The sequence below is a fragment of the Solanum stenotomum genome, chromosome 1 (genome assembly GCF_019186545.1).
Source record: "Solanum stenotomum isolate F172 chromosome 1, ASM1918654v1, whole genome shotgun sequence".
Taxonomy (NCBI): domain Eukaryota; kingdom Viridiplantae; phylum Streptophyta; class Magnoliopsida; order Solanales; family Solanaceae; genus Solanum; species Solanum stenotomum.
Window position 1 is genome coordinate 14,005,996 of NC_064282.1, and position 23,753 is coordinate 14,029,748.

At 32.5% G+C, this 23,753-nt stretch overlaps 2 protein-coding genes across 2 annotated transcripts; both read right to left on the bottom strand.

Annotated features, from left to right (window-relative positions):
* Window positions 1-7,023: 7,023 nt before the first annotated feature.
* On the bottom strand, window positions 7,024-12,731 carry LOC125850966 (cytochrome b5-like). Its single transcript, XM_049530786.1, has 4 exons — window positions 12,632-12,731; window positions 12,458-12,558; window positions 7,545-7,611; window positions 7,024-7,463 (listed from the first exon to the last, which is right to left on the bottom strand). Exons 2-4 carry the CDS (start codon window positions 12,533-12,535, stop codon window positions 7,210-7,212), a joined length of 399 nt encoding a protein of 132 aa, XP_049386743.1. The 5' UTR covers window positions 12,536-12,558; window positions 12,632-12,731; the 3' UTR covers window positions 7,024-7,209.
* A 4,074-nt stretch (window positions 12,732-16,805) lies between these two features.
* LOC125841796 (protein TILLER ANGLE CONTROL 1-like) lies at window positions 16,806-18,327 on the bottom strand. The gene is made up of 5 exons (XM_049520971.1): window positions 18,204-18,327; window positions 18,027-18,063; window positions 17,408-17,934; window positions 17,180-17,330; window positions 16,806-17,065 (listed from the first exon to the last, which is right to left on the bottom strand). Exons 1-5 carry the CDS (start codon window positions 18,207-18,209, stop codon window positions 17,052-17,054), a joined length of 735 nt encoding a protein of 244 aa, XP_049376928.1. The 5' UTR covers window positions 18,210-18,327; the 3' UTR covers window positions 16,806-17,051.
* Window positions 18,328-23,753: the final 5,426 nt, after the last annotated feature.

Consider the following 23,753-nt stretch of genomic DNA (forward strand, 5'->3'; position numbering starts at 1 on the left):
GAAATCATGCTTATTTTGGATTACAAAAATTCAACTCTTCTGTGTTTGGTTGGATTTTCTTATATAGGGAGTGGTAGTTTATTTATTTTCAACTAGGCAATAGGTAATATAGATTAATTATTATTGTTGATGCATTGCTGGCATATCCCTAGCACATTATGTGGACATTCAGATGTACTACTAAAACAAGTTGCTGGAAGAATATTTTTGACAGTGAATTCTTTATTTGCGGGTCCATTTGGACATACAATATAAAATCATAATTTAAAATAAGATTGATGTGAAGTAAAATTATTGTTTAGATATATAATTTGAATTTTTTAGATGATATTTTTCTGTCAAAAATGAAAACCTCACGAGTTGTGAAAACTATTAAAATTTTCTCAATTCTAATATAATATATTATATATGACCAAAGAAGCAAAATCATAGTTCATAGACAAATATCTAAATATTTTAAAGGTATCATTGACCGCATATCCAATGTTTTCTTTCTTTATAAATAATGTTTGTGATTACGTACTTTTATATACACATAATTTTATACAGATCTACTTGACAATAATAATAGTAACTAGTTATTTTTTAATATATATTTTTTTATATGATACAACCTCTTCATGTCGGGTATGATTTTTTATTTTTTTACAAATTTTAAAATAATAAATCTTTTTACATGGTACAAACAATCTTTTCAAGTTTGATATTTTAACAAAAAATATTGAAATCACAATTTTAAATTCCAAGTCATTCTTTTTGAAAAATTTAAAATTTAAAATCATGATTTCATATTACATGAACAAATGTCTACTTAGTAACACATGCATTCTGTCACATTCATATATATATATGTAAATTTTAATAACTCAATTCATTAATTATCTATATTTAAATTTTATTTATGAAAATATAATTTCTCAACTTGTAGTCCTCTCTCCTACTTTTCCTATCGCTGCCCCATTTTTTTTTTTTAAGTCACATTCATTTGTCTGTTATAACAATTAGCGACTCTTCAACTGTTTTGAAGACATGTCTGATCATATTCATAGGACAAGCCACCACATGTTCATTGTTTTTTTTTAAATCAGACATATTGATTAGAAAGAAAATATCATTCGATTGACTCAACAATTTTTTTAAAAATATTTTGTGTATTGCATGAGGCCCTCAACTTCTAATTAGGAAGTTCCTATCTAGTTTCCATAAGAAAAAAAAGTATTTTTTCGATCTCAATTTGAGTATCTTATTTTTATTTTTAGATATATTAAATAGTAAATAATCAATATTCATGGCGATATGAATTACGAACACGTGGCACCAACAAACTTACAAAGGGTGCTTATAGAAACTGATTCGATGGAATTGATTAGTTTGGAAATATGTCTTGTAAAGATGCATCTCAATTTGTTATCGAGATATCAAAATGACTTTTATCGAAAAAAGATGGAAACTTATAATCGAAAGATAAAAAAGAACTCATATCCTAATAACCTAACAAAAGGACGGATTCACAAGATATATTCGTATGATTGTATTATTGTATATATTGCTAACGACAACGAAATGTTAGTTGGCACAACTAACAATATTGTCACGTTAAATATATTAATCATTGGACATGATACTTTAGAGCTTGAGTAGAGCTTTTCTGTTAATTGATGTATCACATATGCTATTTTATAAATAATAGTCTTAACACAATTATAATATATTTTGATTCTTAACAATACTAAAGCAATTTACTGATATTTTTCTACTCTAATTTTTTCATATTTTACTAGTCCTTTACTTCAATTTTTTACTCATTGAGACCCAACACTTGAGCATCACCAGATCTAATACAAACGAACACAGGCGGAGCCCTACGGCTTCATACGACTCTCTTTTAAATACTTTAGCTTATTCATAAAGATAAATATTTAAATGCTAATAACTAAACTTATCGAATTAAATCAATATATGTGTTCTTGACCTTAAATAAATTCAACATTATCATTTTCTCGTTAAACAACATTGCTCAAAAAGAGTGTATCCCTTTGTATAGTAAATTTTCTAATTTTAACATTTTGTCTGATAATTAATTTAAAACCACAAAATTTAATGAATTATATATATATCTTTAAATTCTATATCTAGTTAAATTGATACCGAGAGAGTTATAATACATAAACTTTGAAGGAAGTTCGACATCTAATTAATATACCTCATAGTTGAGTGACTTTCTGAGAATTTTTTTTTTTTTAATAGTTGAGTGACTTTCTGAAAAAAGAATCCATAGTTGAGTGACTTTTGAGTTAAAAGACCAAAACTGAGTGACTTTCTAAGAAAATAGTTCATAGTTGAGTGACGATTAGAGATATAAAAAAGGAAAAATTACAAGAATATATAACTTAAGACTTTAATTTACATAATATCAGTCTACTCTTTTTATTTACAACAATAACATTTTAATTATAAATATGACAACTCATTAAATATATATATCTTCACACGTTTTTATACCTATTTTCTTGGCTTAGTGGCTGATTTTATGGAAATTATTATTTATTATTTTTACCATTTAAATTATCAATCACAATTATAATTGCATACATTTCTTTGACTTAAAGATTTTTTTTTCTCTTTCTTACTTAATACAGTTACTATGGTAAAAAATATTTTTCTCTCTCTTTAATTAAGTTTTTTTTTAATTATCTTTTTAGATTTTAATGCTAATTTTCTCTCTCTCTTCAGTTACGTTTTTTTTTAATTATCTTTTTAGATTTTGATGCTAATTTTTAGGGCGTGAAAATGTATCATCTAATTAATATGTTTTTTTTTATCATCTAATTAATATGATTTCTATCCTTAAGCACATTTCTCATTAATTTCATACCATTACTATTAAAAAAAAGTTCTTTTCTCTCTCTTTAATTTCATTTCAATTATTATGGGAAGATCTCTTTTTTACTTCTCTCTTCTATTTTATACTAGATACATATCCCGTGCCAATACGGAGCCCAATATATATTACTCTTTGTGTTTTAATTTATTTATGTGCTATGTGTGGAATTTGAAGTTAATCAATTTCTTAACATGTTTTTATATATTAGAGTCAACCAATTTATATAGTAACTTACCAAATTACCCTTGTCTGGGAAGCAAGCATGTTGACGAACAACTGCTTCCTAGACTCTTCTATTTATTAGTAAATAGTAATATGTTAGTTAAAAAGAAACGAAAGGGGGAGGGACGGAGGGGGNGGGGAGGGGGGGGGGGGGGGGGGGGGGGGGGGGGGGTGAGTATATTAAATGGTATAGATTTTGTATTATATTGGTGGACATTTTTTTGTAACTATATTAAATAACTTATATCAAATATAATCAAATTTTATTCCTATTATAAACCATCACACTCAAAGCACCGTTCTATAGTTTTAATTTTTTTAAAAAGGTATATTAAATAATGTACTCTGTAGATTAAGTTTGGTGTACAATTAATTATAATTATAATGAATAACTTACACCAACAAATAATTAAATTGCACATGAAGTAAAAATCATGATTATAACATTAATTTTTGTTATATATTTCAACTATATGTTGCCTTACACCATAATATTATCAACTATCTATCAATATTTATCATCGAATTAATAAATAATCATACCAACATATATGGAAAAATCACTACTATTAGTAAAAATTTCATTCATAAAAAAATAAAATTAATTACAAAGTATTGTATCTATTTGGTAAACGTCTTTTTGGTGTTTGTGTCATGTATCAGTCCTTCAATCTTGAAATCCACATATATTCTTGCGATAAATTTCGATAACTAGTTAGACACATACTAACCTACAACAATGTATAACACCATAACACAACCACTTATTTATAATTTTTTAAATTACAAATTAATAAGAAATGGTCTATAATATGGTGATGTTTTGGTGTACAGTATGGTGACTCTTTGGTGTATAATATGGTGATGTTTTGGTGTACAATTCAATCTAATATATAATATGTGACGTACACCAATATATACACCACGAACTAATCAAGAAATTACCATTTCTTTTAAGTATAATCAGCTTAATTAAAAAAATGTGCACATGATAGTTTAACATTGCTATCTTGAACAATATTATACATTATGATTAAATTTTGGTGTACAATTTTGATGTATAGTACACTATAATACGAAATACATAAACTAAACCAAGATATACACCATAATTTAACCAAGAATTTTCCACATCATTTTATATAATCAAATTAATTAAAATTTGTGTGCCAAACAACATAGGAAACATTCATTCAAGCAATATTTTTCATAGTTACACATCTATTTACATAAAAAATCAAGCAACAAAAACAACAAAAAAATGAACTACATATTTTAGCAATCAAACTAAAAAAATAATAATTAAAAAACTAATACATACTACTACACCCTATATTCCAGATCCCATTCAAAAAATTAAATCGATAAAACCAACAAATATACTTTAAAACAATCCAAACTTAAATTTGTGTATTATACTGGTATAATTAATGATAAAGAATGCTAAAATTAATTTACTTATTTAATTGCTAAGCAGAATTGGTATAAATTTTGGTATTACTTACAATTATTATGGTGTATATTAGGGTTAAAAATTTGTGTACACTTCAAACGGATATACATCATCATTTGCACCATAAACTAAATAAACAATACCAATAAGCAGACTAACCACGGTCATATAACAAAACTTTATAAAATCTTATTTTATATTTATTGATAGTTTTGTTTTCGGTAGATACAAAATAAATAACACTGCTTAGCAAAATAACCCAATAAATAACATAAAAGTTCAACAAAAATACACCATAATGATTTGGTGTATACACCATAAATTAAAAATCATATGCATCCAAAATATATCGACTACACCAATACGTAAAGCACTAATTAACCAATAATTAGGCGAGTACCTACGTATGGTGCAAAGCAATTGAGAACAATATAGCTTATATTTTACAGATTCCATCCAAAAAAATACCAATCAATAAAGCTATAACAATATATATTTATATAAAAAAAATTAAATCAATAAAACCAATAAATATACTTTAAAACAATCATAATCGAAGCAATTACTATGGTGAATATCTGTTTCACTCCATCTCCCATTGCTGAATTAAAATTGAAAAATATTCATATTTTTCACTGAACGCACTTTCAGAATAGTGAAGGTATAGAGTTTGATTTTGATTAGAATTATGAGAGAGAAGTAGTAACTATATTAGAGATATTTATGGAAGGTAAATAAAGAGGAGGAGAAAATTAAGGAATAAAAAAATAAATTGTGGGCTGTCATGCTTTAATTTCTGATTATTTTGTTTTCCTTTTTACTATTTATTGTATTGTTCCGATTTTTTAAAAATATTTTCATTGTTTTGTTAAAAAAAACTATTGTTATATACTAGCTGTTATTTAGGTGCTAGTTAAGTTTTCCCATATAAAAAAGGTGTTTTAAAATAGTTTGAGACAAAAATCAGAAAAGATTCTAAAAAGGACAGGTGGATAGATTCACCTGATTTTTGTTGAAGTCACTTCATTTCAATTTACTGTTACACTTTGCGTCGGTGTTTTATCTTTTTCCACAATTGCCTGATGTTGATGTTGATACCTCATCTGCCCCTACACACTTTGGGACTGTCAATCATCTTTTATATAAATAAATGGACCATTCCTTCTAGTATTTTAACTTACTAGGCGTTTAATTAAGCATTTTCATTTTCTTTCAATTTTATAGAATTGAAATGGAGAATAAATGTGTATTTGATTATATTTTTTATTGAAAAATGTTCAGTAATGTAATTATTGTCGGTCGATTCAAAAGCTTTACTATTAAAGAATATTCTTCTCTATATTTTCTTTTTGCTTTACTGTTCTTAAAATATGACTTCAAAAAGTAAAAATTAGTTTAAAAGTTGTTTATTTTTTAGGTTGAAATACAATATCAAATTGAATTTGGAATTTTCATAACTATATAGTAACTTTTAAATTAAATAAAAAATTATTCCGTATAATTTTTATGGTCTAAAGGATCTTAAATCTCTTGTGTAATTCTTTTTCCTTAATTTTACTATTTCTTTTGTTTTAATTTATGTAATATATTTATGTGAAAGGATCGAATAGTATTTTCATATTTTTAAACGTTTCTACTTTAATGCAATTCTTTTCTGGGGGTGGGGGATACATGCCTCTTTAAGTTTTTCCAAAAAATGGGTTGCACAGTTAATTTTTTTTTACGTCTTTTTATCCCTTATTCTGCGGTGACGATATGTAGGGGAGGTGCTGCGGAAAAAATAGCTGACGCCAGGATGATAAAAAACCTAACACCTCTCATTCTTATATTACTTTTTTCAATATGAAAACAAAAAAAAATGAAAAATTAAATGATTATTTTATTCAAAACCTCAATAGTGACATCCCTTCTCTCCCACTTTACACCTCGGAACGCACCCTTCTTACAGATATATAGAGATAAACATGCTTTCACATCTTCTTGTTCGAAGCGGCACAAAACATTCCTGAAATGCAGTGTTCAGATTTTTCTAGACAAGTTTATGGGGGTAAATTATGTATATTTCCCCTCCTTTTTTTTTGATAGCATTATCTAGTAATAGAAATAAACAGATCACATGATACTCGTAATGATTTAGAACTTTTCAATTAAAGTTAAAGCTATCACATCGTGTCGAAGTACTAAAAGAAAAGGTCTGAAAAACATGGCGGCCTAGGAACCACATGACCCCTACTAGTAAAGGGAATGGTAGTGTGCACCCTCCCACCAACTGAAAAGACCGCAAGACCTTTAGGGGGGACTATGTGAAGTTAACTTTCGAACGGACAATATCACACCATGTTTACCTAATATAGAAGTATAGCCTGAGTGAACTATTACGTAACAAATGATGCCAATCATGGAAGAACCAAATGGCTTGTTTCACCATTTGTTTTTTACCATAGAACTTTTATTCTAACATCCACTAACAGACAACATTACCAACAGAGCTAACAACATCTTAATATCTCATTATCCCAGTAAGGGACATCCAACAAAGGTAGCAAATACACATAATAAGCTGAATAGGGAAGCACAACATATGAAATGACAAGCTGCAGAGGAGAAGGTTCTATTGTATCCAGTCGCAGCTTGAAACATGACAGTTGATCTATTCTTTCTGGTAAAAGGAACGGAAGGCAAGGGCTGCAACCAATATCAACAAAGGTAACAAGAATTGCAATATCTTCCATGAGTTTCCAGAACCCTGTACTCCAGCTGATGGTGTCGTTGAGGGAGGCAGGGTATGTTTGCATTCTGCAGGAATGGTGGAACTGTCAATTTCACCAATGAAGTATTTCTTCAACATCTCTCTTGCATCATCACTGTGACCGACATCTTCAAAATCATCTGTTGCATCCTTACCTATATATCACACAAATTTACATGTATCATATCTAAGTTCAGTTCACGACAAGCGATCTAATACCAAGATTTTAGGCTTACCTGTTGCAGTTAGCAAGACTTCATCTCCTCCAGGATGATCATCCAAAAATGAGGTTACATCATAAACCTAACATAGAGTTGTCAAACATGGAATTAAGAGACAATATGATGGAAATTAAATGATAGCAATAGCAAACAACAATTAGAACACCACCACTAAAAATGCCTCCAGCGAAAAGGTTTTGATTTATGCCTGATGAGAACAATATTTTTTACCAAAGAGAGTATGTCAAACACCAAAAATGATGACAAACTTGTATTATTACAGATTCAGGTGCTCATGTATTTGTTCGTCTAGATTTTGTTTACCTTATTCAACATCTAGAAATCTTAGAGTACAACAAACCATTCTACAATGCATCATAGCCAGTTAACACTAAAATTGGAACAAAATTGAAACCTCAGCAAAACAGTTCCAAGTTATAACATTCTGGTCAAAATTGAAACCTCAGCAACATCAGAGACTGTACTCTGTCAAGAAGAAAAACTTCTCTCCATGTATTGTACATAGACATGTACCCATTACATGGTGAGGAATGTTCTTGTAACTCGAATCTGATCAAGGGTAATAGTTACAATTGTAAGAGAAAGTTGCAACCAGGGAATGCAGGTGTCGGAATGAAATGAAAAGAGATAATGAATAAATTGGTCTAGCTGGAAATCAATGGCGATTTAGAAGTTATTGATACCAACAGATAATTGGGAAGAAGTAAGATCACAGAACAGGTCTACACAGCTTGTCCAATGAAAGAGCACACATGTACAAGACTGACCATTTACCTGTGATATCATACAAGGCTAGTGGTAAAGAACAGCAATAAAAAGAGTTTCATCTACCTCGTAAGCATTGTCCTGTGTCCAGTTGAAAGACCATTATTTATGCTGGTGCATAATTATTCTTCTAGGAACAAGTTAGAAGTCGCTCATTTCTTAGCACTCCCAAATATCATAGAAGAAATAAAACCAGATTGCATTACCTTCCCCTAACAGACTTTATCTCAGTTAATTGTTGAAAACCAAATCTAAAATATTTCTCAGATTTCCTCTATTCTTTACTGTATACTTTTTTAAACACGGATTTCCAGGAGTCTCGCAAAGCTATCTTTTCTGTTGGACAAACATTCAAATTTATCAATCTAGTTTAAATTTTTTTGTAACATTTTCAATTGTAATACTTTGTTAGTTTTTTATACCTGGGATTTGCTTTGACCCCTTCACTTTTAAGTTCCTTCTTTTTCCCGACAAGGTAAGGTAAACAGTAAACTTCTAAGTTCATTGTCACTTTGATATTCAAACCAATTCCAAAAAGTACTTAGAATTTAAGACCAGTATTTAACACACTACATTATTATCTCCCTTCATCTTTCCTTTTTCTTTTCTTTTTTTCTCTTTTTGGTTTTCCAGCTATCTCCTTAGTGCTCTAACTCTAAAAATTCTAATTCACCTTACTTCAGTATATTCATATTTTTTTTCTCTTAATTCTAATCCTATGAGCCCTTAAGTCATGGGATGACATGCAATGGAAGGAGGAGGAAAAATGTCCCTTAGTTGTTTTGATAAGATGAAAACGAATAGTTATTTATCCGAATGTTGATTTTACTTTAATATTTTAATTATTGTTGTTACCTTCACCTCATCACTCAATTTTACGGACTTTTCACGTCCCAAATCCCAATCCATCTCATTGCAATTTATACCTTTTGATGCTACCCAACATAAAATGGTTGCTTCATTTCCTTTAGTTATTATTTTCGGAATTGTATTATGCACTATACCCCCTTTGCTTTCCATTCTCCCTCTCGCTTTTCACCCTTCTCTATCTTCAATGTTCTATTCCTTTCTCCCTTCTGTTACTACTTTTTCTTATCCCCCTACCTGATACTTGTCATTCTTCCTTAACAAAGAAATGCTAACGAAGGGGTAAAAGGGTTTCTTTCTTCTATATTTGCCCGTCAAATGGCAACTTCTATATGGTTTTTTCCGGTGAATTACGAGTAGAGATTTGGGGAGAGTGGATAGGAAATAGCTGTGGATGTCCATCCCGTGCTTTTGAACGATTCTTCCTGCAAATGGACGATCTTTTTCTTTCCATACTTAGAAATGTGATCAAAGGTGCTTGCACTCATCAAAGAACTTTCTAAAGACTAACTTTAGCATAAGAAAAGAAAGCATACATTGACAAACTATTTGACACAGGATGACCTAGCTGATTGATGTCATAGGCAATCTTCCTGGTCTAAGAGGAGTCTGAACTGGAAGTTACGTTGAATGATCATAAACATGTCAAAAAAGAAAAGTATTTGGTTTTATAGTCTATAGCTTCAAAAAATATTGGGCGATTTAATTGAACCAAACCTTACTTAGAAAAGGTCCAGTGCATCTTTCTTACTTACACATCTTAATTTCGTTTCTTAGTTCTGCTTTTCTTATTTCTATTTACTGCATTTATTAAATTTTCGGTTTCCCATTCCACTACGAAGTCTCCCAACTCTATAAAGTGAAAATTGGAGCTTATATTATTGGATATAAACCATATTTATTATGAGAAGTCTTCAGATGAGCAATCCTATTACTGAATTTTCAACTTTTATTTTTTCGATCAAGTAAAGGTAAACATCACACTCAGCATCCAGAAGATGCAAAGGATTACAAAAACAAAAATAGATCCTGTACATTGCCCAATTACTCCTAACAAAGTTTCAAGAGCTATTAAAGCCAAAAAAGTTTCACTACTATTTACATTACAGACCCTACTCCAAGCAAAAAAGATTCATCAACACTCTAGCCTTTGGGAAGTGATTATGAGTTGAAATCCCTTCTAAACTGCGCTGTTTACTTTCTTCCCAAATGCACCAAATGATCACTGCTAGAACCATCTTGCACATGTATATGATGAACTTTCTGATACTTAATTCTTTTGATCTTGAAAGTGACAGGCTAAGTTTCAAGAATTATTCTGTATTTCTAGAAAAGAGATAATTTTTATAAACAATTACTTGAGTAATGGCAAAGTGAACAATATTATACAAGTATTTCTTTACTAGACATATGTATAGTATGGTCGTGCAAAATTAAGTTCTAAATTTTCTTTAACAACATATGCTTATGGGTATTTCATTTTGATAACCTATAAATCCTGTTGTTTCTAATCTTGAAACTCAGCGGGCAATGGATCTGCCCTTTTAGCTTTCTCCACTAAATTACATACTTGATTTAACAGTTGGGATTTGAACTCATAACATATGTTAGCCACATGCCTTCCCCCGCACGCGCCCCCTCCCTCATCCCTACTTCCTTATACTATCTTTACTATGGAATTGGGAGCCATGAATTTTGGTGGGCATTTGTTTGCATCCTAATGATATTTTCTCAACTATACAACGACTTGTACTAAAGATGGAACATTACAGCTTAAATGGTTTAATATCTTTCTAGTCCATTTTCTTCTCACTTTTTGCAAACAACATCAATGTTTTCTTTCAATCCTCATCTAAACAGCATGTAATATCTAACGGAATCTACAATTTATGTTTCCATGGAGGGTTTTTGGGGGTGGGGGGGGGGGGNGGGGGGGGGGTGCATTTTACCCTGTTCTTCATTCAACTTGTATTTTATATGTTATTTTCTTATGCCATAAAGCATATTTTTCCAAATTCCTTCAATAGTCTTTGGAATGATTAATACTACTTTCCTGGGATTAAATGTTCCCTTGTACTACAATAGGATGAGGATGATGACTCCTCATCCCATCTCCTGCGTCAAACCAAATATGATCTAAAGATTGCAAGCTTTGTTTAGTAATCATTTAGATAATCTACTAACCAATTCCAGGATACGTAATCCAGGGAGAGTAAAATGCTAAAAAAGATCGATAACACGTGTTATAAATTGTGACACCACAGAATATAAAAAATTAGGAGGAAATGGTAATCATTGTTAAACCAGAATAAGAATAAAGTTGTAGAAGAGAATTGGTGATAGGCTACCTCCAAGACTGGTAAGGGGAAATTAGACAATCAAAAACATTAACGCGCATATATTCCACAAATAGAATTAGATGAGGAAACTAAACCTATACTTATAAAAATAATATGGTCACCTTGATGGAGGGCTTTCAAGTCACCAATAATATATTTAGGAAGATTGAATGGACATGTCGGTAGATGCAGTGATGATTTCGACAGACTACATTGCAATATAGTTATGGTACAAGGAATGAATAAGAGAATGCTATGACGAAAAGCATCTCATATGACCTCTAGCCTCTTACAATTAAGGTGGACTTAGCTAACAACAAAACACAATTAACACAAAGTATCTATATGCACAATACTAACTAGTTACAACCGATACTGTATTAAGAAATCCACTAAACATCTGACTATGAACCCAGTTACTGTTATGCATGAACTTGAGGACGTTGTAGCAACCCATAAACTTCAAATCCTGGATCCAACTGACCGATATTCATTAAGAGTCTTTTCCATCCCAATTCCCACTGACAGATATTTGCTAAGAATCCTGGATCCCACTGACCGACATTTTTAGTCCTATTCTATTTTTTTATAAAAAAACATCATTTTAGACGAACAACAATTTACCTCAAAAGAAAAATTAACATAAATGGCCCAAAATAGCACAGAATGAATACAGAGAGATTCATATATCCAACCCAAACTAGTTTGAGATTGAATCCTAGTTGTAATTGATTGATTAATCTATTTATGAACATCAATTCCCTAAAATTTTAACCAAGAAGGCGTAGCATCCTTGTAACTGGGAAGCTATAAAAACTCCCAACAACAACAACAAAAAATTAGTAGTAAAATTTATCAAAACCAGCAAACGGAACTCGTATGAGAGAAGCAGCAAATCGAGAATAAAATGATAATTGTAGATACTAATAAACTTACCTTTCCAGAGATGAGAAGCCAGCAATCATCTTTGTTGTTGTGCTCCAACAAGTCATTAAAAGCATGAAGTTTGGTCATCTTCACAGATCACTGTTTACAATCTATCAAACGGGAACACAAAAATTAAACCCAGAAATTAAAATCAAACTTATAGAATGCAGAAATTGAGGTTACCTCTGAACTTCCGCCGAACGCACGCCACAAGTCAAAGTTGTTTGGTATACACTTTTGTCTATACATATAATACTACCAAATTGGGATTACCAATGCCCGATCCCCTTGTAATACGATGTATTATTATTTTATCCCTTTTACACGTACCAAACTTTTATTTAATGTTATTTCTCCATTTATTTATTTTTTCTCCGGTATAACAAAAATAAATTTTATTTTTATTTATTAAATAATTTAGTATTCAATAATTCGGTATTTGATATGATATTCGAGAGTAAATTTTAGAATTATGACATTCAGGTTTGGATTTGGTATGGGATATTAGTACCATTTGGTATTCGTTATTTCTCGAATACCAAATTATTTATTTAATGAAGGTCATATATCAACATATCTATTACTCCCTCCATCCACAATTGTTTGGCAGGTATACTAAAAATAGATGTCCAAGATTAATTGTCAAATTAAACAATCAAGAAATAATTAGTCAATTTTTTTCAATTATGCCCTTAATGATAGTGTAGTTCAATTGAAAAGTTATGTGGACTTTTGATATTCTTGGTATAATAGGGTTATATTAGTCAAATTACACCTTGTATTAAATTTTCCTTGAGGGATGTGCATGACCTTACCCTGACAAACAATTGTGGACAGAGGGAGAACTAATTAGTACAAGTTCAAAGAGAAAGTTAAAAAATAAGCATAAACAATCAAAATACATATGTCTTTGTTTTTCTTGATATCGTCTTACTTGCTGATTTTCTATAATATCGTGTCTCCACATAAAAAATATAGAAATGATTGAAGAAATAGCATTAACTTTGTAATACAATCAACTATTAACTTTAATACGATATTATCGAATTATTAAACCCGAACCGAATACTGAATGCTCACCCTTAGGTGATACAATAGAAAAGCTTAACTAGTATCCTCAGTGTAATTCTATTTTACAATGTTACCAATAGAGTTTATTTTTATATTTTGAAGTTAATTAGTATCCACAGACAGCGGAAGTCTATTTTACACCGTTAGGCCGTTCGACCTGAGGAAAGTGCAGTCAGATTCAGAATTCCCAATGTCTTGGTCTTTACCTTCGCTTCGAGGGACAAGCACCACATCTGGTACGCGGCATCTAATTGAATTGATTCACCGGATCTTCCATCTACGAAAATGGAAAAGATGTTTGTTAAGGTTGGCTTCATGAAAGTAAGATCTACAGAATGACCAATTTTTTTCTCGAAAACCGCTCTTAGGGCAGGTTCCACGTGGGGTTGGATATCGAAGGTTCCTTCCGAGCATTTTGGATATGGAATATGTATTGCCGGAAAGATTCTCCCTGTCCCGGACAACGGTTTTTAAGTAGAGCCGTCAATATGGGCTAGGTCCGTAGGGTCGGTCAGGCCTAACCAGTGATTTGATAGGGCTGAGCTATGATTTTTTAAGCCCATTTAAGATAAAGATTTTTTAGTCCGGTCTGAATAAGTCTGCCGATTTGTGGGGCATGAGAAATATGGATAGGACCGGCCGGTGGGCTAAATAAAAATAAAATAGAGTATTAAAAATAACAAGTCTAAACTCAAAATCTATTAAAAGTTTGAAATATTACAATTTAAATATAAATTATGTTTATAAAATATGTACTACATAAAATAAAATTTTCCTAAAATTTCTAGGGAATCACTACATAGACCGTAACCTATGGAATGTTGTCATAGTTTTTGTGTTTTATTATGATTATTGAAAAATAATTAAGTTTATATTTCTATTTAGTTATTTATGTTTTTACTTGAAATCAAACTTAATAAATATTATAAAGATAGTTTTATTTGTGGATTTGATTAGCGAGTAGTAACACTAACACCATGTAATATTATCTTGTCGATATTAAGTATGATAATATTTTTAAATTATAATTTAATTTAAAAAATTATAAAAAATATATTTTTTTAAAAAGAGGGCTTGCCCGGCAAAGCCCATAGCCCACGCACTTGTGGACTGAACCGATCATTTTCTGGCCCACACCAAAAATGGACTAGCCCGTTAAATTTCAACGTCTATATGAGTTAGCCCGAATGAGGTGGGCCTGCCCATATTGATACTTTTAAGGCTTACAATAGGTAAACTTTTAATTATTTTTTAGCTTTTAAATTTAAATAAATACTCGTTGTACTTATAAGGGAAACATGAACTCAAATTAGAAGATTTCGTTGTCCTTGATTTCATCCTTAATTTTAGGATATTTATTTAGAGTATCCAATATACACTATATCTCCAACACCATTCTAGATAATTCTTTATTCATTATTTTTTTCTATTTAAGATTTAGAGATGTGATATACAATTTTTATTCAATCTATACAGTGATATTTTTTAGTTAAGTATAAGTTTAATCAAAATTTGTGAGAAGATGAGATTGAATTCTATAATTGTCCGAATTTCCTTACATATATGGTAAATGTCTTGAGCCAATATGACAATAATATGGATCCATTACTAGTACTAGATATGTGATCAAATAGTTTTTCTGAAAAAATATGTATATTAATTTTAAACATGAAAATTGGACACACCATTTCTGTAGTTTTGATGAATGGTTTGAAGTGAATTTTTATGAAGTATGAAGTACACTAAGTCACTAAACGTTTTAGTTAATTGAATTAACAAAAGTTGTATAGAGATCAAAAGCCCAGGTTCTTTTGGCTCAAATTATCACGCAACATCACATGAATTTACAATTACTTATATAGACATGAGCTAGAACTTAAGATAAAGTAACCTCCAAAAAACTCTAACGATCATTAGACTTGCCTTTTGGAGGCCAGACTTAAATTGGGTAAAATTTTTATGTTTACAATAATGTAACAATATTTTATGATTCTGCAATTTTTCCACTCACTTTTCACTCTCCACTACTAGAAAATTTACGAACTCTTGAATTTAATATTCCATCCGCTCTCCTTTAGTTGTTATGTTACATTTTTTGAGAGTTAGTTTGACTAAGTTTCAAATCTAAATTAGATTACATTAATTTCATATTTTAAAATATAAATTTAGATATTCAAAAATTATATGAAAAGTAACTACAAATTACATTTTTTTTCCATATCAATATGATGATAAAAAATATCTTAAAATGTTAGTCAAAGTTCATATCGTCCGACTCTCAAAAAAGAAAACTATATATGACAACTAAAAAGAAACGGATGAAGTATCAATTTCGGGTAATTGTAATAGTTACGTTGATTTCCCTCAAAACAATATTTGTAGTGCATCCGCACGCCCTGCCAGTAATTATATCTGTAATAGTTCCCTGTTCGACCAAAAAAACAAAGAAAATAGCATGGGAACTAAGCTAAATGACTGAATCGATCCTTAGTTGATGGATTCCAATTAATAACACCAAAAACTACTTGTAAACGCTAAGGATTGACTAAAGGGAATGTGTTATGAACCTATGTCAATACCATCTACACGGATGCCATGCAATTAGTTATTGGGCCGACAAAAAGCAACAAAATTGGAAGGCCTTCTCAAAGGTTGATTTGGGATCCAGACCCAATTAACAACTGGTTTAAAGGACGATGGATGAGAAAGAACGGTTTATGCAAAATTGTTATGAAGAGTCTATATTCCCTCGTCCCCTCTCTAAGGATCTGGTTTCTCATCTCTTTCTAGTTTTTTCTATCTTTTAATTAAGTCATTTGAATCGTGTAACTATTATTAATTACAATAATTTCTATTGTATCCTTATTGTGTAATTGGAATGCATCTATGGGTTTTTGCTGAGAATTGGGTTTGTTACAGAATGAGATAACGAGTACTCCCTGTGACAAGAAGAAATATGTTCGCCATATAGACCTATTTGCAAGCTGACAACAATTGACATTACACATGGGATAATTAACAATATATCATTCTATTTTGGTGTATGTAAGTGGTGCTTTGACATTACACATGCATAACTGCATCTGCAATGTTATGCACGTACGAAGTGGGGTATCATGTATATATATGTATGAAGAATTAATATAGTTGATTGTCAACTCCGTTATTATATATTAACTTAAGATTGTTACAGGAATCAATAAACTTCAAATCTTCTAAAGTTAGTTTCAAGAGCCTCAATTATAACTACACAAATATATAAATATCTATTTTAAACTCCATGCTGTCAAATAAGTGTAGTAATAGAATCGCATAAATTGAAATAGAGTCTTGTTACAACGAACGAAGACCAAAAGCCACTTTACATGTAGAATTCACAGGGTCTAGCTTTTGGCAACATATGACATAACGAATATATGGTCACCACATGAGAAATTAACAATTACTACAACTTGCACAAACATTATTATAAGGATAAACATTGCCTCTCATTTCCAAGCAATTAGAATCCAGTACACTGCAACAGAACAGCTTAGGCAGGGATTTCTGCAAATGCATGCAATGAAAGAAAAATAAATATCAACGCAGAATTAAAATGTTGTCAAAAAAGGTCAGACAAATAAATTGAAACAGAGGGAACATGTATAATGTAATGAGCACCTAGAATTTCGCGAAGTGAAATAGATTTGGAGGTGATAGGGAAAAGCTCGAGCATAGTACTGGCTGCTGCTGCTGCTATCGCCTGACTGTTCTTTTGATTTTTTCCTTCCATGTCTGGATGAATCTTCCTTTTCAATGCCCTCGTCATCAACTACGTACACACAATCAAATCAAATCAATTGAAAAAACATGTCAATTAAGTGATTCATAATTAAGTTGTTAGCTCACTTTTTGTATGCGACGAGAATCCTGTTTAACTCGAGGAATAATCTTCTTAGCAAAAGAAACACCATTTTTCACTTGAGGTAATTTGGAAGATTTCTTATTAATATTAGTAACGTCATCGTACAAATCCGGAAGCTGAACTTTCTCCTTATCATCATCATCATCAGAAAGATCAGCTGAGAATAAATCTGCTAGTGTGATCCTTTCCTTCTTAATATCCCTGTTTGACTCAGCAGCAGCAAGAGGATTAATGTTGTTCGTGATCACATTTGACATAATTGGTGACTCCTCAGGTCCATTATTAATATTTGCAGACATCAACGCGTTATGTTCTTCAGGATCACTAACTGCAATTATCTCAGATACTTCATATTCGTCATTTAGAACAGTACTACTTAACTGATCTTTAATTGGATCGAATCCAAATGTGCCGATTGTAAGAATTCCTTCTTTCCAGCCCCCCAACATAGAGTACTCATCATTGCTAATTATCACCTCATCTGTTTTCACATTCCCACAAAACAATCCATCTGCCATAATATAGTAAAATCTTCAACAAACATATTTTAATTTTTAAAAAATACTAATTAATTAGCCAGAAAAGGAGGATCGATAGCTTCACCTTTCGGATTAAGTTTACGATGAACCCAACTGAAGATCTACAAACAAAAAAAGAAGAAAAGAGTTTAGAGCTTTGTCGCAACAATTTGGAAGACAATAAATACACTTTTGGGCGGGAGAAATTAACAAGAAAAAGAAAACACCGGTGAGCTACAGATGATTAAATTAAATTGTATACCTTCATTTGTTGTTTGGGAAGTTGGCTATGGGAAATTGATTGAAGTTGAAATATTATGTGACACGTTAAGCAGTACTGGAGTGGACTCTTAATGGGCAGATAAATTATAAAGTGGCGCTGTGAAGGGTGGGGGAATTAAGGGGGACCAATTAGGTACAAGGTTGAACTACTTGACAAGTGTATAAGGCCAAATAGAGGGACCTTTGTTTGTAAGATTATATTGCATGTCATATATTATTGCATGTTTCTGTAGAAAAAAACTACGCACGTTCTGTTATCAATCTGTGTATAAAAAAATCAGAATTACTGATTTCAATAAACTTTGCAGAAACACGAAGTAACCAAAGTTTAATAAACCAGTAAGAATAGATGAACAGAAATTAATTGACAAAACAAAAAATCTGTAAAAAATGTACCACAATCTGGAAAAACAAAATCAGAAAAAGATCAAGCCCACTGAATGCACAGTGTCCCCTTAAGGAAATTATTCCCCTCTAGTATCCGAGGTTTGATTTGGAATATGTCCTCCCAGGATAGAATGATCTCAATCACCAGTGTATTGATACCCAAAACTCTGGTGTCAGCGAACCACTCAACAGCAGTAAAATACACGAAGAAATTTTGTGCAGAAGAAGAAGAAGAAATCAGAAAAATTCGTAAGGAATAAATCTGAAGAATCAATGTATTTATAGGCAAGAGGAACTGGTTCCGAAAGGTTGCAATCCTTTCAGAATCCACACAACCATTCATGAAAGTTTGCAACCTTTCAAATGGTCATGGCTGTTTCTGAAAGTTGCAACCTTTCAGAACAGTCACTGCGGGAAATTTAAATAAAACGGGAAAGATTTAAATAAAACGGATCGCGCGTGGATCCGAGTCGGGTCGGGTTAATTAACTAATTAATTGAATCGATTAATTAACTAATTAAAACGTTGGCCATTTAATTTAATTAATTAAATAATTAATTAACTAAAATAATTAAAACAAATTTTGTCCAAAAAATAATCTCTCGATCGATCATTTTTCCAAATCCAAAGCCAAAGCCGAGCGAGCGACGACGACGACGGCGCGAGGGGGGTCCCTCTTTCCAACCCTTTTAACAATTAATAGGAGTGTTTCTATATTTAAACTCTCCTATTTTTCTTTCCACCACCGATGAGGGACAAATGTCTTTTCAATAAAGCATAAGAGGACTTTTCAAGTTCTCAACTCTTCAAGTTCCCAACTTTTTCCAAGTTCCTCTTTCATCTTCCCTCAATTTCCCATTAACTCTTGCTACATACCCAACAATCCCCCACATTAATGGGGAATGGTTATAACATAAGGAATGCACGGACGAGTGTGTACTTTACAAGCAAGAATCAATTGCATCTGGATAAGTAGGTTTCCCCTTGGACTTTCCGTAGTGAACATATGTCGGATATACTCGGTCAATCGGTAGATGCGATATCTTTGAACCGTCGAGCTTTGGTGTATACCTAGACAACCATATGTCACACAATTAACCCTTTACCATTTATGGTTCTTACGGTTGTGTTCGTTTCAGCCATGAACACCTCCTGGTTTCATGAGTGTATAGAGAATAGGCTTTTGACATAAAATTCTCTTTGAAGCGGCTTACACTTCACACTCACATAGGTGATTTCTAACCGTGTCATCTCGTAGATACACTATTTGGTCAAATCTGCCAAACTTAGCAAATCATTAAAAACTTTAAGCTATATTAACTCATTAACAAGCCTTAAAGTCTTAACCTTGTTCCTGAACATTGTCTTCATCATGAGAATGGATTGAGTTGATTGACAATGTCGAACCGTCAGTCACAACTTTGTTTTTCTCCTTGAATCTAGCTCTTGGGATCTCCAGTCTGCTAGATAGAGTTACCGCCATGCTGACTTGTCCTAAGCCGTAAACCCATTCCCTTAGATGATCTTTCAACTGCCTCTCTCACTAGGCCTTTCGTTAGTGGATCTGACACATTATCGCTTGACTTCACATAGTCAACTGTGATAATTCCACTAGAGAGGAGTTGTCTTACGGTATTATGTCTCCGTCGTATATGACGAGACTTCCCGTTGTACATAACGCTCCCTGCCCTACCTATTGCTGCTTGACTATCACAATGTATGCAAATAGGTCCCACAGGTTTGGGCCAGAATGGAATATCCTCTAAGAAATTCCGGAGCCATTCAGCTTCTTCACCGGCCTTATCTAAGGCAATGAATTCAGATTCCATTGTAGAGCGAGCGATACATGTCTGTTTGGATGATTTCCAAGAGACTGCTCCTCCACCAAGTGTAAACACATAACCACTTGTGGATTTTACTTCATTTGACCCGGTGATCCAATTTGCATCACTATATCCTTCAATAACGGCAGGATATTTATTATAATGCAAAGCATAGTGTTGTGTATGCTTCAAATAACCCAACACACGTTTCATTGCCATCCAGTGAGTTTGATTCGGATTACTAGTGAACCGACTCAGTTTGCTAATAGCACATGCTATATCTGGTCGCGTACAATTCATAATATACATCAAACTTCCCAACACTCTGGCATATTCCACTTGAGAGTCACTTTCGCCTACATTCTTTTGAAATGTAAAGCTTAAATCAATTGGAGTTTTGACAACATTGAAATTCAAGTACTTGAACTTATCCAATACTTTTTCAATATAATGAGATTGAGATAATGCTAGTCCCTGAGGAGTTTTGAGAATCCTGATCCCTAAGATCAAATCAGCAACTCCTAAGTCCTTCATATCGAACTTGCTGGACAGCATGCGCTTAGTAGCATTTATATTGTCAATATCTTTACTCATTATTAACATGTCATCAACATACAAACAAACAATGACTTCATGATTCGGAACGTTTTTAATGTAAACACACTTATCACATTCGTTAATCTTGAATCCATTTGTCAACATTGTTTGATCAAATTTAGCATGCCATTGTTTGGGTGCTTGCTTGAGTCCATAAAGCGACTTCACAAGTCTGCACACTTTCTCTTCTTTACCAGGAACCACAAACCCTTCAGGTTGTTCCATGTAAATTTCTTCCTCCAACTCTCCATTTAAGAAGGCTGTCTTTACATCCATTTGGTGGATTTTAAGATCATGCACTGCCGCTAGTGCTATTAACATTCTAATTGATGTTATCCTTGTTACTGGAGAGTATGTATCAAAGTAGTCCAGACCTTCCTTTTGTCTATATCCTTTGACTACAAGTCTAGCCTTATATTTGTCAATAGTCCCATCGGCTTTCATTTTCCTTTTAAAGATCCACTTTGATCCTAAAGGTTTATTTCCTGGAGGAAGATCAGCCAATTCCCAAGTATGATTACTTAAAATTGATTCGATCTCACTATTGACAGCTTCTTTCCAATAGATTGACTCAGATGACGACATAGCTGCTTTAAATGTTGGAGGCTCATTTTCAAGCAAAAATGCCACAAAATCTGGTCCGAAAGAAGTGGATTTCCGTTGGCGAGTACTACGCCTAGGATCTTCATTAGGTTGTGCATTTTCCTTTGATTCTTCCCGTGGTCGTTTAGATCTTTCACTTGTCGACTCACATTCAGTTTTATACGGATAAATGTGTTCAAAGAACTCAACATTATCTGACTCAATTACCGTATTCACATGAATTTCAGGATTATCAGATTTGTGAACCAAAAACCGGCAGGCCTTACTGTTCACAGCATATCCAATAAATACACAATCCACTGTTTTGGGTCCAATTTTCACCCTCTTAGGTAAAGGAACTTCTACCTTGGCAAGACACCCCCACACTTTGAAATATTTCAAGTTGGGTTTCCTTCCTTTCCATAACTCATATGGAATTGATTGCGTTTTGCTACGGGGTACCCTATTGAGTATCTTGTTAGCCGTAAGGATGGCTTCTCCCCATAGATTTCTTGGTGAACCAGAACTGATTATTAAGGCATTCATCATTTCCTTTAATGTTCTGTTCTTCCGTTTAGCCAAACCATTTGACTGCGGTGTATAGGGTGCAGTAGTTTGATGGATAATGCCATATTCCAAACATATCTCAGCAAAAGGAGATTCGTATTCTCCACCCCTATCACTTCGAATCATTTTTATCTTTAGATTCAATTGATTTTCCACTTCATTTTTGTATTGCTTAAATGCATCAATTGCTTCATCCTTACTATTAAGCAAATATACATAACAAAATCGAGTGCAATCGTCAATAAAAGTTATAAAATACTTTTTCCCACCACGAGATGGTGTTGACTTCATATCGCATATATCTGTGTGAATTAAGTCTAAAGGTTTTGAATTTCTTTCAACAGACTTATAAGGATGTTTAACAAACTTACTTTCCACACAAATTTCGCATTTCGATTTATCGCATTTAAAATCACGCAATACTTCTAAAGTAACCAATTTCCGCAAGGCTTTGTAATTTACATGTCCCAAACGGGCATGCCATAAATCATTTGACTCCAATAAGTAAACAGAAGCAGAATTCTTATTAATACTTTCAACAACCATTACATTCAGTTTGAAGAGGCCCTCAGTGAGGTAACCTTTTTCTAAGAACATCTCATTCTTACTTATTACAGTTTTGTCACTAACTAGGACACACTTGAACCCGTTTTTAACGAGCAGTGCAGCAGAAACTAAATTCTTCCTAATAGTAGGAATGTGCAGAACGTTGTTCAGAGTCAACACCTTGCCGGATGTCATCTTCAACATTACTTTCCCAGTTCCTGCAATCCTTGTTGTTGCTGTGTTTCCCATGAACAAATCTTCATCAACCTCAGTAGGAGTGTATGTTGCAAAGGCTTCTTTCGCAGAGCAAATATGTCGAGTGGCACCTGAGTCGAGAAACCACTCCTTGGGATTTCCAACTAAGTTGCACTCCGAGATCATTGCACACAGGTCATCTGCATCTTCTATCTCTTCCACGATGTTTGCTTGACTTTTGCCTTTGCCTTTGCCTTTGCCTTTGTCTTTATCTTTGTCCTTTCTTGGAGCACGACAGTCAGAAGACTTGTGACCAGCCTTACCACAATTGTAACAGTTGCCCTTGAACTTTTTCTTGGCCTGTTCTGACTTCTGTCCATTGGACTTCTTCCTCTTCTTGTCTTTTGTAGGAGCTTCTTCAACAATATTAACTCCAATTACTGTCGAACTCTTACGAGACTTCTTTTCGGCGGTTTTGTTATCTTCCTCAATCTTGAGCCGAATCACAAGATCTTCGAGCTTCATTTCCTTACGTTTGTGCTTTAAATAATTCTTGAAGTCATTCCACGAAGGAGGTAACTTCTCGATCATTGCAGCCACTTGAAACACTTCATTTACTACCATATCATCAGCAATCAGATCATGAAAAATAAGTTGAAGTTCCTACACTTGTGATCCAACAGTTTTACTATCTGACATTTTATAGTCTAAAAACTTTGCGACCACAAACTTTTTCAAGCATGCATCTTCTGTCTTATATTTCTTCTCAAGTGCATCCCACAATTCTTTCGAAGTTGTCATTGCACTATAGACATTATATAAGTCATCCTCTA